This window comes from Somniosus microcephalus, chromosome 3 (assembly GCF_052327205.1).
Source record: "Somniosus microcephalus isolate GS21.2 chromosome 3, FLI_Smic_1.0, whole genome shotgun sequence".
Classification (NCBI taxonomy): Eukaryota; Metazoa; Chordata; class Chondrichthyes; order Squaliformes; family Somniosidae; genus Somniosus; species Somniosus microcephalus.
This window is the reverse complement of record NC_140989.1, coordinates 27,588,054-27,608,102: the sequence shown is the minus strand read 5'-3', so window position 1 is coordinate 27,608,102 and position 20,049 is coordinate 27,588,054. Positions and strand designations below refer to the sequence as shown.

The 20,049-nt window shown below is 49.2% G+C and overlaps 1 protein-coding gene across 1 annotated transcript in view; it reads left to right on the top strand.

The window, feature by feature from the left end:
- Nucleotides 1–20,049, top strand: part of LOC147120926 (cation channel sperm-associated auxiliary subunit epsilon-like) — a 196,855-nt gene that overhangs the window by 173,924 nt on the left and 2,882 nt on the right. The window contains exons 16-17 of the mRNA XM_085979704.1: nucleotides 170–324; nucleotides 6,925–6,978. Of these exons, the coding sequence (XP_085835830.1) occupies nucleotides 170–324; nucleotides 6,925–6,978 (209 nt within the window). The remainder of the gene's footprint in view (nucleotides 1–169; nucleotides 325–6,924; nucleotides 6,979–20,049) is intronic.

The window sequence follows — 20,049 nt, the reverse complement described above, 5'->3', positions numbered from 1 at the left end:
AAAGGTGCTATATAGATGCAAGTATTTGTTGTATTGTCATACAGTATGCTGAGGGTATTGTAATGAAATGAAAAGACTTCCATTTTCCTAATATCATGTAATGTTCACAGGAGATTATTGGTATAACAATATGATAATAAAGGTTTATGTTGATATATTTTGGGTTAAGAATTATAGGTCTTGTTTTGAGGCTGGTGGATTGGTTAAAAACCTGGACAGACCGTATGAAATTCTGAACCGAACAGGCTCTATGTACCTGACCTGGCCAACTGACCATATCGGAGTTTATGTTTTCAGCGTGAAAATAGTGGATCCCAACTACAGGTTGTTTGATACATACTTTACAGTTATACAAAACAATATTTGTAAGTTGAAATTCTGAACAAAGAATGTGAAAAATGTATTCATACTTCATACTTCAATCTCTGGAATAAAATAATTTCATTCTAAAGGCAGAATTCCCTTCTTTAACACTGACACACTATTGGGGAAACTTTGCCCTCTGCAGTACGGGTAGAAAATTGCTCATTTTCTTGTGTCAGTGCTAGCATTTTTGCCACTGGTTTCATACTGTAGTGTCCATAATGTCAGCTGTGGCTCAGTTGGTAGCACCTTTGCTTCTAAGTCGGAAGGTTGTGGGTTAAAGTCTCACTCTGGAGACTTGAGCACAAAAACCTAGGCTGCATTGTCGGAGGTGCTGTCTTTTGGATGAGATGTTAAACCAAGGCCCTGTCTGCTCTCGCAGGTGGATGTAAAAGATCCCACGGCACTATTTTGAAGAAGAGCAGGGGAGTTATCCCCGGTGTCCTGGCCAACATTTATCTCTCACTCAACATAATTTAAAAAACAGAGTATCTGGTCATTATCACATTGCTGTTTGCTGCCGCGTTTCCTACATTACAACAGTGACTACACTTCAAAAGTACTTCATTGGCTGTAAAGCGCTTTGCGACGTCCTGAGGTCGAGAAAGGTGCTATATAAATGCAAGTCTTTCTTTGTAGTGCTTATGTAATTGTTTGTGTGTGTTAATACTTGTTGCCCATGTTAACGCACAGACCTGGGACTAAAGGTTTCATTTTTGCTTATGTCCTTGTTAATGAGCATTTAATGGGAATAGCGCAAATTGGTTCAGCATTTACTTCATTCTCAGTGTGCTAATTTTCCCAATTGAAGTTGGCATAAAAGCACCTGGGACAACTGGCAGAGGACAAAGGATGAACAGAGTAATAGATATCTTACAGAAATAGTCAAGGAAGATTTTTTCAGGGAATACAGTAGCATGGGTGCACCATCAATCTGCCGTTGGTTGACATGTTGGAAGAGGAGCAACAGGAGAGGGCAGCCCAGAAATGTCAAGGGCACAGAATTCACAATTTTGCAGAGAGAAGCACAGTATATATGCAGCTAAGCAAAGCACAAATAAACTTGAAGTACCTTGCTAGCTGAAGTTCAACAGGCATTATATTATTCTATCTGCATATTAGGATAATAAGTCAACAATCTTTCTCACCCTTTCTTACCTATTGCAGTACTTCTGAAATATCCTCAATATTACCCTTCTGTGCTGCAATTACAACATGTTAATGGATAAATTCAGGGAAACATTACTCTTTTGTAAAGCTATTCAGGCAAGTATAAGCAGCAATGCAAGAAAATTGACATTCATCCTCATTACTTGTATTGCCATTTTTCTTCAAATGAGACATCTTCTGTAGATCCTTGCATGTGCACTGGATGCAAGATACTGTGTTCACTGCATGCACAAATGCCTCTCATGATTGCCAGACTTTGGCCTAGAAATTCGGTGGTGCCGGGCGCCGGAATTACCACTGCGAACGGAGCCATTGTGCCCGCCGGAAATTCAGTTTGAGCGCCCCAAGAGGGACGCGGGGCGCTGCTCGAGGCGCCCCACGTCCCTCTTGGGGCGCTCAAACTGAATATCGCAGCGCAACGTGCCGCAGCGCCACACACTGCGGCACGGCGCGCTGCGGTACTGCAGGCCTTCCTCCCCTTCTTAAGGGGGAGGGGCCTGCACCAGCGCGATGACCGATTGTGAGTGCCGGCAAAAGAGCCTGGCACCGAGAAGTGCCGGGCTCTCGGGACACAGCCGGCACTGCCCGGGGGGGGGATCAGGAGGCCGGGGACGGAGGTGCTGACAGGCGGTCACCGAAAAAAATGGCCACCCCGCACCTCCACCTTAATTTGCGCCACTACTGCCACAGGTAGGCCCCGTGAACCAGGCGCGATTTGCGACCAGCGTTACAGAGGCGGGCGCGACCAAATATCGCGATCGGGGCGGTAGCGGGGTGCTGCACACGCCGATGACGTCATCGGTGGCGGCACAGCGCTACAGGCTAACGCCACCATTAACGCCCCGCTAAATATCACGGGAGGCGTGGCCAGTGGCGCTAAAGCCACTGAGTGCCCTCTTTAGGCGTTAACTGGTGGCACAGCCCACCGAATTTCTAGGCCTTAGTATTGGCTACCTTCCACCTCAAAGAGCAGATTTCATTAGTGTTCCAGAGGGGAAAGATTGTGCTTTGGCAACAGGCTGGATATGGGGTAAAATATATCTGCTGAGAGTTTAACTGGACGCCAAGGTTGGCCATCACCAGATTTAGCTTGAAAGGGGTAAACGGGGAGATTGACGAAGTTAGAAACACATAGGTGTTAGTGTAAGCTGAAAAGATCACTTCAGTCTTGCTGACATTGAGCTGAAGGAAATTTTCACTCATCCAGGAATTAATGTTGGCCAGGCAGTTGGAAAGTACAGCAACAGCCTGGTGGTGGTGAAGATGTAGAGTTGGGTGTCATCAGCATACAGGTGAAAGCTAAAGATATGGGGTAGGGCAGGGAGTTGCATTGTTTTTTGTGGTGGATCAGCTGTGGAGTCCAGCTGCCTGATCTTGGTGGCTGCTGATATTCAGACATTTTAATTATCTGCTTGCAGATACCAGGCAGGAGACACGTTGGCACTCAGGACCAGGGGACAGAAGTGTGGGGGAGGAGGGGGAACATTCATTTTTGGGCTCTGTTTTTATGGACATGCCAGTTTTTAAAAATTGTTTTATTTGAGGGTTATGGGACATATAAACTTGATATTTCCCAGGTTGCTGCATCCTAGTGCTATTCAGGGTTTTTTGTAGGCAGTAAACAAATAGATGAAGGGAGTTCCTTTAAGCTTCCTCTTTTTCCATGATATCATGGCCGCGATTTTCCCAGTGGAGGCGGGTTGGAGTCGGGTTGAGTGGTCAGCGGCTTCCGATCCCGCTGCCAGCTTCAGCTGCTCCGAAATCACGATTTTAATTTAACTGGGCTTATTAAGCCCGCCGTGCGCACTACCAGCGGAGTCAGTGGGTTCGGGTGTGCTGCTCACCTCTGCTGACATCTTCCATTCAGGAGCTTTTAAAGGGGCCCACGTAGCCTTAGCATTTCATTTGGTTTATGCTGTTCCTGAAAACAGGTCCTCTGAAAATGACTGCTGCAAGATCGAAGGCTGCTCCTAGATTTGATGATGACTCCCTCCACTCTCTTGTGGGGGGAGTAAGAGGGTGCAGGGATGTTCTGTTCCCTCTCGATGGCCCAAGGATGCCTCCTCAGCAGACAAAGGCAGCTGGCTGCAAATTGCTGAGGAGGTAAGCGCAAGGTCCTTGTGCTCACGCACCTGGGTGCAGTGCCGAAAAAGATCTTCTACGCTCAGCAAAAATGAGTATCACATCACACTTATCTTCAATCTGCTTCCCATTTGTTCTCATCACCAGCACTCTGCATTGTCAACCTACTCCTCCACATCCCAACTTACCCTTACTTCCCTTGCACCCTTACCTATCCCTCTGTCTCTATGTACAGAATCATTTCACCATCTTACTATGCACTACTCACACTCGCTCTCACTGTTATGCAATGACAACAACTAACAAGGCACAGGGAGGCACCTTGGTTTTGGCACCCCAGTCCATCTTTGTCTCCCTCTAAGCTTCAATGTTATGGAATCTTTACACTTACTCCATCAATCTCGGTGAAACTCCACTTGTGTCCCTCATTGCAGGAAAAGAGAGCCCACAATAAGAGGGAGAGAGCGAGGACAGGAGGAGGCCCACCATCACTCGCAACTTTAACAAACGTTGAGGAGGCTGCTCTCGACATTGTCGGAGGTGCAGAGGAGCTGGAAGTGGGGGATGGAGAGACAGGTGCACTAGAGCAAGCTGGTGACAATAGATTTGTAACCCTCTCATTTAGATTTCATGAGTGACTGATATGGCATCTGATGTTCATACAGATTGAGTTCTGATCATCTGCACAATAGGATGTTTCTGCTACCTAAATTTCACATGTCTAACTCATGCCTTTACTCCCCCACAGGACCATCAAGAGACCCCCTCCCCACTGTCCAGGAGGAAGAGCCAGACGACTCCTTAGAGGAACCTGGAGCCTCTGAGGGAGCAGCGTCACCAGAAATCAGCGCACCCAGCTCCAGTGCAGAGACACACACCTCGGTGGGTCCTTCACGACCTTGTCACCTGGTGTATCACAAGTGAACATCAGCAGATGGTGGAGACAGCGACAGCACTGGAGAGTCCTCGTCGGAGGTCGCAGGACTCTCCTACCTCTGCTCTGCTGCATGTAGACGCTGTGCCTCTGGGGCCATCCAGAAAGAGAGCAGTGCTGGAACTCCAGGAACAAATACAGGAGTCTCTGACAGGGTTTTCATCCACGGTAACTGCGAGTGTGCAGGGAATGGAGGAGTCCATGTCAAACATGAGCAATGTGGTGGTGCACTCAATGGCGAATGTAGGTGCCGCCATGGAAAGGATGGCAACCTCCATGGAGGACATAAATCACTAGACTCAAATGAGCATGGTGACTCTTCTAAACAGATGGTCTGATATGGAAGATAGATGGGCATCTATTGAGAAGAGGAACCAGAGGTACTTGGACGTCCCCATTATGAGGACTGTCAGTACAGAGACGGGTTCTCATGGCCCCACTGATGTGCAGCAAGGTGCCCTCCAGCCACTTGCTAGCAGTGAAGCGCGGGTGACCCATGAGAGGGATGTTGGTGGTCAACAACAAGGAAGTGTAGGCTCCTCTCCAAGTGCTCACACTCCCATGCCACAGCAGAGCCCTCAGTCAGAGCCCCAGATTCCTCACCCAACTGAGATGGCCGTCTCAGCCCCTGCACAGATGTTATAAGCACTCAATGTGGCCAGAGGGTATTCCAAGGAGGTCACAGTGCACATGGATCTCAGCTTAAACACTCACAAGCTCAATAGACCTGCAAAATGTGTTACAAAACCTCAAAGCACAAAGTTCTGAAAGTCAGCCATGTTGCTCCTCCGCTATTATGCTGTAGGAGCAGCTGTCAACAATTCATCTACTGGCTGAACCCAGCACAATCAGCTGGCGTGTTTGTCACACGTCGTGCAACACGCTGAAAATTTCTTAAAATGGGAAGAGCCAATTAAAACGGGATTATGTAGGCAGTTAACAAGCTGCCTTAAGTGCCGTTTGGTGTCGGGTCTGATTGGGACTCGCAGACCCGACACTTTGCAAAGTTGTGTGGCGGCGGGTTAGCAACCCGCCGTCAATCATTTGGATTTTTACTCCCGATCCGCTCTCTGAGCACCGGTAAAATCATGGCCTATGTCTTCTCTCTGTGCTGACTGTAAAGACCCCATGTGAAATCAGTGTGGGCAATCTTATATGCACAGACCCCTTTATTCAGCACACATAGAGGCATAACGGCACAGAAAGAGGCCATTCGGCCCATCGAGTCCATGCTGGCTCCCTGTAGAGCAATCCAGTCAGTCCCATTCCCCCGCTCTATCCCCGTAGCCCTGCAAGTTTATTTCCCTCACGTGCCTATCCAGTCTCCCCTTGAAAACATTGAGTGTCTCCACTTCCACCACGTCCGTCGGCAGCAAATTCCAGGTCATCACCACTCGCTGCGTAAAAAAGTTATTCCTCACGTCCCCCTTGTATCTCTTGCCCTAAACCTTAAATCTGTGTCCCCTAGTCCTTGTACCATCAACTAGTGGGAACAGCCTTTCCCCATCTAGCCTATCCAAACCCGTCATAATCTTGTACACCTCTATCAAATCACCCCTCAACCTCCTTTGCGCTAATGAAAACAAATCCAGCTTCTCCAACCTGTCCTTGTAGCTAAGATCCCCCATCCCCGGAACCATTCTGGTAAATCTCTGCACCCTCTCAAGGGACATCTTGACTGTGAGATAAAGAAGGTTGGTGTGGGATATTAAAACTTGAACATTGATGCATTTTCTGAGGTTGGGTTTAAAGCACATTAAGGGAGAGGGGGAGATTTCTGTTGTTCAATATTCTGAGCAAAATCATAAACGTGCATAAAGAACATTATCACTAGTGAATAAATTCTCCCCAGTGTAAATAGAGCTTTACTCTTCAGCTGGACTATCCCAGGAGTGTCCAATCTTTTTGACTTCATGGGCCACAGAGGTACATACCATAAAGCTTCGGGATCCACTTACCAAGATTAAATCCAGATTCCCATGGATTTGCATATATCTCAAATTGTTGAGACGAGTAGATGTTCTGATTTAGGATTTATCTGCCAAAACAGCCCTTTCCAAACTCTCGCATTCACAAGATTCAAACAGGATAAACCAGCAAATAAGAAATATGAGCATAAATTAGAACTGGATTGCCCAGGCCAACAGTACATGATTGCCAGAGGTCAGGGATCGAATATGGCTCGTGGACCACAAGTTGAACGTCTCGGGCCTAAAAGTAAAGTAGCTCATTCTAGTCACCTTGATAAATGAAATTTTCCAGCCCTGGTGTTACTGTAACCAGGTACAGAACTTGCTGTAGCTCTCAAGAATGTATTTTCCATTACTTTCCTGTTATTTTTAAATTACTAATCTTATATATTTTTGTTTCCGCAGTTTTTGTGAATTGACAGCTCAATTTGCTGTGCAAACCTATGGAGTGTTAATCAGGTATAGTTTCTGTAACAAAAATAATCATCTAGAGTAGTCCAGTGTGCAACCCATATCAACATTGAGCAGCATAACATACGAGACTGTAAAGAATTATTTTAACTGAGTTTAAGAGTTTCTTTTCAATAGGCATGGCACAGTGGAATTTTGTGCATCATTTGAATTTTAGGGCACAATTGATGGGAAATATGCAGTATGGCAGCTTTGCATCATTTGCATTCCATTATAATACGCTTGCCCATATTTACTGGTGTAACCTCAGGAAATTAAAGGCCAAAGGGGGAAAAATTCAGTATCGCCCCATTTGGGGCGCGATTATCGGCTGGGTGCAAAGATTAGGGCCTGGCGCTAATTATCACCTCCGACTGCAAACTTGGCTTTTATCGCCCCTGGAGGTGATTGGAGCACTAAATCAGGTGCTTCACAACTGTCTTAAGGTGCAAAGGTCGAGGAGCGAGGCGCTACCTCAGAATGCTGGCGAAGTTCGTGTGATGTCAGCAATGGAACACAGACACACTGGCGAAGGCCAGTTCTTAAAGGGGAGTTCTGACGAAAGGTCATCGACCTGAAACGTTAACTGTTTCTCTCTTCACACCTGCTGAGTTTCTCCAGCATTTTCTGTTTTTATCTTAAAGGGGGGGGGTTGATCTTGCTCTCCATCCACATCCTGCTCATTGCAGCCGTGAATCTCGGCCTGGAGAGACCTGTACATCAAATCTGCTGGAAAGAACAATGGAGAGACCCAGGGAAAGAGCTCAGAGTGCAGCCCCACAGTCTCTTCTAAATCGATACAAGGAAGGGCAAATCAAAATGAACCTGCAAAGTGCTGCTCAGTACTCAAAAATCCTTCACACAACGTTGAATCTCTCCAGAAGTCTCCCTCTCTCTCTCTCAGAATGCGTGATGCAAAAATGTCACCAACAAAAAAAGGCAGGAAGCGGTCGCCTTTAAATAGCGCTCCCCCAGTCCCTTCCTGACTGCAAAACGCTCCCCTCAACCTGTCATTGCTAGCGGCAGGTCGTAAGGCAGGGGGCGCCACTCAATATCTGGTCCAGGGCGCTACCGGGGCGTTGCACACTCGACTTACGTCACGATCTGCTGGCGCAGGAGATCGTGGCAGTAGTGTTTAACGCCGCCGCAAAATGTCTAGTTAATTTCGTGAGCGGTGCAAACATCGCCACGCACGGGCGCTAGTTGCTTTGTGCCCCATTAGCGCCCTCTTAAGGTGCTAACGGGAGGCACAAACCAACTGAACTTTTCCCCCCAAAGTGTTCAAAAATGTCACGGCAAAAACAGTTTATTTGAGTGTCTAGTCTGTAGGTGTAAAACAATCATGCAAAATATTCTTATCTTCTAGGACATGCATTATTGTTCTGTGTCAATTGTTCCTCCATTATCAATTGTATATTTAATTTAATATTTATCCTAAAATGTCTCTACTTCAAAAGAATTGAGGTCAAATGCTGGAGATTCAAACACTTCTGACACTCTTTACAATTTACAATCTATATTAACAATTTGGAGGAAGGGACCGAGTGCAACGTATCCAAGTTTGCCGATGATACAATGATGGGAGGGAAAGCAGTAAGTGAGGAGGACATAAAAAACCTGCAAAAGGACATAGACAGGCTAAGTGAGTGGGCAGAAATTTGGCAGATGGAATATAATGTTGGAAAGTGTGAGGTTATGCACTTTGGCAGAAAAAATCAAAGAGCAAGTTATTATCTAAATGGAAAGAAACTGCAAAGTGCTACAGTACAAAGGGATCTGGGGGTCCTGGTGCATGAAACACAGAAGGTTAGTATGCAGGTACAGCAGGTGATCAGGAAGGCCAATGGTGTTGTATCCGTGTGTTAATGAAGACCCGGAAAGCAGGAGTCGATTTAACAAGTGTTTACTGAACAAAGTCTGGAGGTGAACTCAACTATACAAGAAACTATACAGGCTTATATACCCGAGTGGTCACTACCGGTACTACAGTACACAGGGGCCTCAAAAAAAAATAGTTCTTCTTAAAGGTACATACACCACAATTCCTCCCCTTTTAGATAAATAGTACATAATATTTTAAGTAATCATTAATTAACATTTTTACCAGAACAATAATCTACACATTTGCTGAAGTTAATCAATTACAAATTCAGTCTCTCTGGAGGCTCCCTGACTCGGTCCGGATAACGCCTCGGTGGTGTAGTAGGTTTCGGTGGTGTAGTAGGTTCTTTTGGCAAGGTTGATTCGGCTTGAATGCCAGTGTCGGGTTCATCTGGTTCCAGTATCACCGGATCGGAGGTAGATACTATGGGTATCTCTGCTTCATCATTAGGCGTATAGAGTTGTGGTGTAGGTTGTCCCTTTTCGGATGACTCTATGATCTGGTCAGCATGGCGCCTTATTATGCTTTCTCCAATGTCCACGGTATACATCAGCGGTCCTAGTCGTGTGCAAATAGTTCCAGGCTGCCATTTCTCGGTACGGTAGTCCCGGGCCAAAACTTGTTGACCTATCTGGAAGGTTCTGGTTGGCCTTTCATTCATGCTTTGAAATTGCCGGTTCTCTACGTCCCTTCTGATGTTTGGCTTGATCAAATCCAGCCGGCATCTTAGTCTTCTATTGAAAAACATCATGGCGGAGGTTTGGTTTGTAACCACATGTGTTGCATTCCTGTACGCAAACAAGAAGTTATCTACCTTATGTTGTAGATTTATGTCTTCATTACCCATGGCCTTTATGGCCTTCTTGAAGGTCTGGACAAACCTTTCACCTAATCCATTGGTGGTGGGATGGTATGGGGCGGACGTGTACTGCTTAACCCCATTGTTTTTTAAGAACTTCCTGAATTCTTCGGATACAAATTGCGGTCCATTATCAGAACAGATCTGTTCAGGCAGCCCATTCCTGGCGAATATGGTCCTTAATACTGTGATGGTTTTTTCCGCGGTGGTGGAGGACATCTTTATTACCTCCGGCCACTTGGAGTGTGCATCAACCGCGATTAAGAACATTGAGTCCATAAATGGACCAGCAAAGTCAATATGTACCCTTTGCCAGGGAGATGAGGGCCACTCCCATGGATGTAGAGGGGCCTGTGGCGGAGCATTTTGGACCTTCTGGCATCCTAGGCAGCTCTTGGTCATGTCTTCGATGTCTCCATCGATACCTGGCCACCATACAAACGCCCTAGCTAGGTTCTTCATTTTCACTCCACCCAGATGCCCCTCGTGAAGCTCCTTTAGCACTTTATCCTGGAGTTTGGGTGGAATCACCACTCTGGATCCACACATCAAGGTTCCTCGGCACACTGACAGCTGTTCTCTTCTTTGCGAGAATGCTGGTAACAGTGGTTCACCATGTGCTGACCATCCCTTCACCGTTAAATAGTAGACTCGTGAGAGAATCGGGTCATTTCTCATTTCCTTTTCAATGGTAGAATTTGTCACTGGTAGACATTCAACTATGGTCGAGTGGAACATCTCCACTGGGTCCACTGTAGGTGCCTCTTCTACCGTTGGCAACGGTAGGCGCGATAAACCATCAGCATTCCCATGCTGTTTTGTTCCTTTGTATTCTATGTCATATTGGTGTGCCCCTAGGAAAAGGGACCACCTCTGTAGCCTTTGCGCTGTCATAATGGGAACGCCCTTTTTAGGGTTGAATATGGAGACGAGGGGTTGATGGTCAGTCAACAAGGTAAATTTTTGTCCGTGTAGGTAATTGTTGAATTTCTTCACCCCCCACACCAGGCTGAGTGCCCCCCTGTCGATCTGGGCATAGTTACGCTCAGCTGAGTTCAATGAGCGTGACGCAAAAGCTATCGGCCGCTCCGAGCCATCAGGGAATTTATGCGATAATACCGCTCCTACGCCGTAAGGGGATGCATCGCACGCCAGTCTGATTGGCAGTGATGGGTTGTAATGAGCCAACACTTCCTTGGACGTGATCAAGCCTTTGCATTTATGGAAGGCACGTTTACAGTCTTCGCTCCATTTCCAAATTAGTCCCGTTTGTAGCAGTGCGTTAAGAGGGTGCAGAACCGTTGACAAGTTCGGTAAAAATTTATGATAGTAATTTATTAATCCCAGAAACGACCTTAATTGTGAGACATTTTCAGGCGCTGGGGCTTTTACGACCGCTTCAATTTTTTCAGGTGATTTATGCAACCCTTCTTCGTTAATGACATGGCCACAATATGATATTTGTTTCTGGAAAAATTCGCACTTGAGGCGATTTGCTCGTAGGCCCCGTTCTCTCAGCCTCGTGAGCACCTGCTCCAAATTGGCAAGGTGCTCGTTGTCATTTTCTCCTGTTACAAGGATGTCGTCTAGGTAGCATTGAGTCCCTGGAATCCCTTGCAGTACTTGCTCCATAGCTCTTTGCCAGATAGCTGGAGCTGATGCTACTCCGAAAACTAGCCGATTGTACTGGTACAGGCCTTTGTGTGTGTTTATCGTGAGATACTTTTTAGAGGTCTCCTCAACCTCCATCTGTAGATATGCCTGTGACAAGTCAATTTTGGTGAAACGTTTCCCTCCGGACAGTGAGGCGAAAATATCTTCTATCCTCGGAAGAGGATACTGTACCGTATGAAGAACCGGGTTTACAGTCACCTTGAAGTCCCCACAGATGCGAATTTTTCTCTGTTCTTCAGATTTATCATTATTCAGCGTTTTCTTCATGACCGGGATGATGGGTGTTGCCCACTCGCTCCAATCTACCTTGGATAACACGCCTGCTTTTTCCAAATTCTCCAGCTCTGCCTCGACTGCTGGACGAATTGCGTATGGCACCGGCCTTGCCTTAAAAAACTTGGGAATTGCCGCATCTTCTACTTTTATTGAGGCGGTGGCAACCAGTAACTAGTGGTGTTCCGCAGGGGTCAGTGCTGGGTCCCCAACTCTTTACAATCTATATTAACGATTTGGAGGAGGGGACCGAGTGTAACATATCAAAGTTTGCAGATGATACAAAGATGGGAGGGAAAGTAGTGAGTGAGGAGGACATAAAAAACCTGCAAAGGGACATAGACAGGCTAAGTAAGTGGGCAGAGATTTGGCAGATGGAATACAATACTGGAAAGTGTGAGGTTATGCACTTTGGCAGGAAAAATCATAGAGCAAGTTATTATCTTAATGGCAAGAAACTGGAAAGTACTGTAGTACAAAGGGATCTGGGGGTCCTGGTGCACGAAACTCAAAAAGTTAGTATGCAGGTGCAACAAGTGATTAAGAAGGCCAATGGAATGTTGGCTTTTATTGCTAGGGGGTTGGAATATAAAAACAGGGAGGTATTGCTGCAGTTGTACAAGGTATTGGTGAGGCCGCACCTGGAATACTGCATACAGTTTTGGTGTCCATACTTAAGAAAAGACATACTTGCTCTCGAGTCAGTACAAAGAAGGTTCACTCGGTTAATCCCGGGGATGAGGGGGTGGTCATATGAGGAGAGGTTGAGTAGATTGGGACTCTACTCATTGGAGTTCAGAAGAATGAGAGGCGATCTTATTGAAACATATAAGATTGTGAAGGGGCTTGATCGGGTGGATGCGGTGAGGATGTTCCCAATGATGGGTGAAACTAGAACTAGGGGGCATAATCTTAAAATAAGGGGCTGCTCATTCAAAACTGAGATGAGGAGAAACTTCTTCACTCAGAGGGTGGTAGGTTTGTGGAATTTGCTGCCCCAGAAAGCTGTGGAAGCTACATCATTAAATAAATTTAAAACAGAAATAGATAGTTTCCTAGAAGTAAAGGGAATAAAGGGTTACGGGGAGCGGGCAGGAAATTGGACATGAGTCTGGGTTCGGAATGGTCATGGCCCTGTGGGTAGTGGAGCGGGCCCAGGGGCCGTGTAGCCTTGTTCTGCTCCTACTGTGTTCTAATTCTGTTAGATTTCAGGAGATGGTTTTATTCCTGTTCCTGGCTGGGGTGGAGATCGCCTTTACAGAAGGTAAGTACTGTAGAAAATATAGGGACAGAGTGATCTCCTGGAAGAATTTCGATCGCCTAGATGGGTCGGAGAGGAATTTCCCAGATTTTTTTCTCCCAAATTGGCCATTGGGTCTTTATCTGGTTTTTCGCCTCTCCCGGGAGATCACATGGGTTCGGGTGGATGCAGAGTGATAGAAGATTTGAGGTTAGGATCAGATCAGCCATGATCTTATTGAATGGTGGAGCAGGCTCGAGGGGCCGATTGGCCTACTCCTGCTCCTATTTCTTATGTTCTTATGTTCTTATGTTCTTTCAGGGTTCCTAGTTCCTGTTGAAACACTTCTTTGGCGTTAGCCAAGATTTCTTTTAATCGTCCAGGGATGATGTCATCATCATTTTTTTTCTTACTGGTCACCGTCAGTGCCTGAATGGAGTGCCAGTCCAAACGTATCTTTCTGATCCATTCACATCCCAGCAATGGTGGACCACCATCTTGCAGAACGTATAAATACAACTTCTGTATTTCCTTGCTGTTGTATACAACAGGCACCCTTATTTTCCCTCTGGGGTATACTTTCTGCCCCGTATATGTCTTCAAGATAATGGATGTGTCTTACAAAGGTATATGCGGAAATAGCCGCTCGTAATCCCGTCGACTTATGACGGTCAGAGCTGATCCTGTATCTAGCTCCATTTTAACTGGGGAACCCGCTATTGTGAGGGTAACCCAAATGGTCTGGTAATCTTCTTTGGCAATTACATTATGTAATTTGAGACAGCTTAGTCTCTTGTTTCCGGAGTTGCTATCGCTCTTCTGGTCTTCGGAGCTACTGTCTGTCATTATTTGTACCTTCCTGTACTTTTCCTTATTGACCTTTTTACTCTCAGCGGATTTTTTTCCAGATCGGCACACACGTGCAATGTGTCCCATCTTTCCGCATTGCCTGCATGCTTTGTCCTTGAACCAGCAGTCCCTCTGGTCATGGGTGGATCTGCCGCAGCGATAACATCTATCGAAACCCCGTGTCATTTCATGGGTGCCGAAGTCCTGTGGCTTTTGCTGTATCTCTGCAGCTCCTCTTGCCGCTGCTTCGTATGATACAGCCACACTGAAAGCCTTGTCCAGTGTCAAATCTTTCTCAGAAAGTAGTCTTTTCTGTGTTCCTTCACTTAGGAGACCACAGACGCATTTGTCTCGTAGAGAATCTGCCAGTCCTGCCCCGAATTGGCAGTGCTTAGACAGTTTTTGTAATTCGGTGAGGTAATCAGCGTTACTTTCATTCTTGTGCTGATTCCTCCTGAAGAATTTGAATCACAGAATCACAGAATCACAGAATCACAAACAGTGCAGATAGAGGCCATTTCGGCCCATCGAGCCTGCACCGACACATATCCCACCCGATCCCCGTAACCCCTACACCAACACATATCCCACCCTATCCCCGTAACCCCACATATTTAATCCCCCTAACACTAAGGGTCAATTTATCATAGCCAATCATCCTAACCCGCACATCTTTGGACTGTGGGAGGAAACCGGAACACCCGGAGAAAACCCACGCAAACACGGGGAGAATGTGCAAACTCCACACAGACAGTCACCCGAGGCTGGATTCGAACCCGGGTCCCTGGCACTGTGAGGCAACAGTGCTAACCACTATGCCATCGTTCCGCTATCAGCAGCGGTGTTGGGTTTAAGTGCTCCTGTAGGGTATCAACAATCTCCTTAAAATTCTTGTCCATCGGTTTGGCTGGAGTGATCAAGTTCCGTAACAGCCCGTATGTCCTTGCGCCCATCAGATTTAGAAGTACCGATGCCTTTTTATCATCCGCTACTTCATTCGCCTTGCAATATACCTCCACTCTTTCCACATATGTGGTCCAATCCTCTATATCACTATCGAAAGCAGTAATATTGCCAGTCTTAGGCATCCTGAAAATCAAAAATGGCGCCTCCCGCGCTTTCTCTTCTTCCCTGTCGAGTCAAGATGGCGCCTCCCGCGCTTTCCGCCGCTGCCGCTGCTGCCAACTCTGTTCTCCGCGGTTTTTTAATTACATATATATTTTTAAACAGTTTCTCCGTCACTCCGTCGGACTCTCTGGGACTTTCCACTCCCTTTGCTTGGTCCGAACGCCGACCTGCTTTGCAGCGCCGGCCGTGCCCTGAGTGCTCCACCCTCTGTCTCTGTTTGCTTCTGCTTTACGACTCGCTGACTGGCCCCGCTGCAGAGCTACCCGATCGAGCCGCAGCCCACCGCCCAGGAAGGATTAGTGCAGTACCTGCCACCAGCCCGTTTAGCTGGTGAAACCACAGTTTTTTTTTTGTTTTTTTTCTTCGACCTTCGTCTGAGGAATCGATCTCCTTGAGGTGCTGCCGAATTGCAGGTAAGTTCGTTTCTAACTCGTCGCCACTGTTGTATCCGTGTGTTAATGAAGACCCGGAAAGCAGGAGTCGATTTAACAAGTGTTTACTGAACAAAGTCTGGAGGTGAACTAAACTATACAAGACGCTATACAGGCTTATATACCCGAGTGGTCACTACCGGTACTACAGTACACAGGGGCCTCAAAAAAACATGGGCCTAGAAATTCAGTTGCGTTCGCCAGCCGTTAGCGCCATAAGAGGAGTAGATTTCGAGCGCTAGGCACTTAGCGCCCGGGCGCAGACCGATCTGCGCCTACGCCCAACTTCAGTTGACATTTAGCGCCGGCGCAAAGTGTTTGCGCGCGCTCAGCTGCGCGCGCAGCTTATGACGTCATTTCGTCGTGCAACGCCATTTGTGCGCCCCAAACCGGAACTTCAGTGGCGCCCGCCCAATGTGGGCGTGGCGCTGTTAAGAACTGTGAAGTGGAACGCAGCAGAGGCCCTGCGGGCCTCGGGGAGCGCTAATTAAAGGGCACTTAGACTGAACTATAAAGGCCAGCCATTTTGCTGCAATGACTTTAGTGCTACGGATTTCTGGACAGAGACCAAGGAAGAGACCTTACTGATTTGGGCCAACATAGGAGAGGTATTTTTGGCTTCTGGCCAGAGCTTGGAAATTTGACTCATTGTGATTTCACTGTTTGCAAGTATATTATGGGGGCTGCATGGGGTTCCAACCCTCAGTTCCAGCATTATGTGCGAAGGACTCGCAGACGCTGTGTGAGAGGGGCAGCCATGCCTAGACGCAGAGGGGCCATCAGGCGTCGGTAACGTAGGCCTTACCCACTCAGGGAATACCGGCAGCAGGTGTCCTATCTCACCATGACTGCCGCGCATTGTGTTAAGAGGCTGCGCTTCAGAAGGGAGGTGGTTGCAGAGATCTGCCAGCTGCTTCACAGAGATCTGCGTCCACAGCTGATGTGCAGGACGTCTCTGTTGGTGGAAGTGAAGGTCACGGTGGCTCTGAACATTTATGCAAGCGGCTCCTTCCAAGCCGCTGCTGGGGACATAGCGAACATCTCCCAGTTCGCCGTGCATCGCTGCATCCGGCAGGTCACCGATGCCCTTTTCGCAAGGAGACACCAATTCATCTCCTTCCCCATGACCCTAGAGAGGCAGGAGCAGCGTGCAGTCGGATTTGCGAGGATCGCCGACTTCCCCATGGTGCAGGGCGCCATTGACTGCACGCATGTGGCTATGCGGGCACCTATCCACAATGCCGAGGATTACCGCAACCGGAAGGGCTACCATTCCCTCAATGTACAGCTGGTGTGTGACCACAGGCAGCGCATCCTAGCTGTCAATGCCCGCTTTCCAGGCAGCAGCCACGATGCATTTATCCTGCGCCAGACTACTGTGGCTGACATGTTCCAGGCACAGCCTCCCCCAAGAGGATGGCTTATCGGGGACAAAGGCTATCCTTTGTGTACATGGCTCATGACCCCGCTCCGCGCGCCCAGGACCCCTGCTGAGGAGGCATACAACGAAAGCCATCAAGCCACAAGGAACATCATGGAGCAAACGATTGGCATCCTCAAGCAACAGTTCCGCTGCCTGGATCGTTCCGGCGGATCTCTGCAGTATTCGCCGGATAGAGTCTCCCAGTTCGTCGTCGTTTGCTGCATGCTGCACAACCTGGCTATCCGCAGGACTCAGGCACTGCCACCTCACGTTGGACCACCACCTCAGGAGGATGAGCAGGAGGACCATGAGGAGGAGGAGGAGGAGGAGGAGGAGGAGTACCAGCCCAGGAGGGAGCCACAAGGTCCAAGGGCCGTCCGTCGGCGGCTTATTGAACGACACTTCTAGGCCCCCTGTCAGGGAATGGCTTGTGGCAATGAAGGCACATGAATGCAGCCGCTCCGCAAGCCCTCAGCCGGTTAACGCAACAACCACTTGAAACATCACACATGGACAAGCTGAATAAATAAAAAGCTTTATTGAACAAACTCAGGGCCCTTCCCACATGAAACCCAAAAACAGACAAGACCCCCAAAAAACAGTCAAAAACATATCTCACTCCCACAACCTGGGGAGGAATAACAAAACTTGTCCATCCAAATGGCCTTCATCCTCGGCCTTACCAAGACAAACCCCCCCATACAGAACACAAACACCCCCATATAAAAAAACAGTTGCCTTCATCTTCGGCCTTACCAAAATAAACCCCCCCCATACAGAACACAAACACCCCCATATAAAAAAACATTTGGCAACACACTCTACTTTATGTGCCGAGAGGGCGAGTCCTTGTCCAGGCTTTTCCGGCCCCTGGCCGACCTGCTGCTCCGCCTCAACCTGGGCCCTGTGGGTGTTGCAAGGCTGGGGGAAGGCTCCTGAGGGGCACAATGCGTGACGGCAGATACCCTTGGGGGTCAGCCTAGACGAGCTCCGGCCCTGGAGGGGCCGGCTGCTGACTGCTGCAGCTGTGGCTGGGCAGCATCAGTCTCTCCAGCAGCTCGTCGCAGCTTTGCTGGGGGAGTGGCAGTGGCGGCTGCAGCAATGGGGGCAAGCTGGCTGATGCCAGGCACTCGCTGGTCGCCAGAGACACTGGCAGTCGGCCGGGCTGGCACTGCAGCAAGCGCAGCAATCTGGTGAAGGCCAGACCGCTGTGCTGCAGCAGCGCGGCGGGTGCCCTGGCGATGCGTGCGTGACACAGCGAGTGTGGCAGCAGTGAGTGCCCGTACTGCCCTGGTCTGTGCCCGCATCAGACCAGCCAGTGACTGCACGGCACCACTCGTTAACTCTCCACTCGCTGCCTGTGCTGCCCTGAATTCGGACGGACTCGCGTCCTGTGATGCCCTGAATTCTGCCCGACTCGCGTCCTGTGATGCCCCGAATTGTTCGAGACCCCTGGCCTGTGCTGCCGCGAGTTGGTCGAAACCCCTGGCCTCTGAGGCCCCGAAATCGGCCACACTATGAGCCAGGGACTCAATGGCCTCAGGCAACCATGCCACAGCCCCTATGAACTCGGTGTGGCGACGATCCGAGTCCGCGGACATTTGATCAAGGAGGCGCACCTCCTGGGCGAGGACCGTCTCCGGACTGGAGGCCGAACTCTCCCTCCGGGGAGAAGGCCGCCGAGCTGGCCGACCCTTCCCGCGTGGCTAGACGCCACTGGGCCCAGCAACTGCACTCCCCTGCAACACTTCCCCCCTCTGGGGAGAAGGCCGCCGAGCTGTCCGACCCTTCCCGCGTGGCAGGATGCCACTGGGCACAGGAGCTACACCCCCCTGCAACACTTCCCCCTGGCTCTCCTCCAGGCAAGACGTGTGCCCTCCATTGCCATCCCCTGGCGCGGATGAGGGTTCCCCCGATGTGCCACCTTCCTCTTGCTCCTCGTCGTCCTCCTCTTCCGAGGGACTGACACTCGCAGCTTCAGGGACCTCCTCCTCACCAGCTGAAAGCAGGAAGGCACAAGAGTAGCTTTAGAGTGAGGACAGGGCGTCAGCGAGGGAGGCATGAGTGGTGGCATTATGCGCATTGGTTGGACAGTGGCAAAGGATGTAGATCTGAAGCACAAGGGGAACGAGAGAGGTCCAAACGGTCATGTCCTTACCATTGGGGCCCAGCACAGGGTCGGCATCTCCAATTGCAACGGGGCCAGTCACCCGGGCACCCATGAGTCGACCCACGCGCTCCTCCAGGTCACTGAGCTCCTGGAACTGGGCACGGCCTCCCCCGGTGACAGTCCGGCTCTTCAGATTCTCGGCCAGCTTGGCCTGCAAGAGAAAGGACGGCTTCTAAGTACAGTGTGGTGCCCTGTTGTTGTGTGCACTGCCTCCCATGGTGGAATAGCTTGGCCAGTGTGGTGCCCTGTTGTTGTGTGCACTGCCTCCCATGGTGGAATAGCTTGGCCAGTGTGGTGCCCTGTTGTTGTGTGCACTGCCTCCCATGGTCGAATAGCTTGGCCAGTGTGGTGCCCTGTTGTTGTGTGCACTGCCTCCCATGGTCGAATAGCTTGGCCAGTGTGGTGCCCTGTTGTTGTGTGCACTGCCTCCCATGGTCGAATAGCTTGACCAGTGTGTAAAGTGCAGAAAGTGCTATTGATGTTCATGCCAGTGCCATAGCTGCTGGAGGAGGGCTGGCCATTAGGCCTTTGAGGTCCCTTTGCCCATAATGTGAGGTGCACATGCAAGGATGAGGAGGACACTGGAAAGGGTACTCACCCTGACCAACCGAGTGAGGTCGTTAAACTTTTTCCGGCATTGGTCACCAGTCCTGGGGACATCGCTGTTGGCTGTGACCCTCTGGCCGATTTCCCTCCAGGCTCTCCTGTACAGCCTCTTGGGAGCCTTCTTGCCACTGTCCGGGAACAAGATATCTCTTCTCCTCTCCAAAGCCCTAACCAGCACCTTTAAATCATGGGCAGAGAAGCGCTGCACTCGCTCACGGGCCCTCTGCATCCTTGCTGGCGCTATTTCTCTCCAGCAGCAGTGTTTAGGCCTAGCTGGAGGGCTGCAGTATCCAGGGCGTGGCAGCAGACCAAGTCGACCCTTCCCCCTTTAAGAGCTGGCCGGCGCCAGGGTGTCTGCTGTCAATCAAAACATGACCGCACCTGCGCTGCGCCCGGCCTCGGCGGTATCAGTCTGCACCGCCGGCTTAGTGCCTAAAGATAGGGGTGCAACGCCAGTTTTAGCGCTCGAGCAAACTCCTTGGCCAAAGCTACTGAATATCGGCGAAGTGGCCTCCACTTTCCGGCGGGCGCAAACTTTAGCGCCC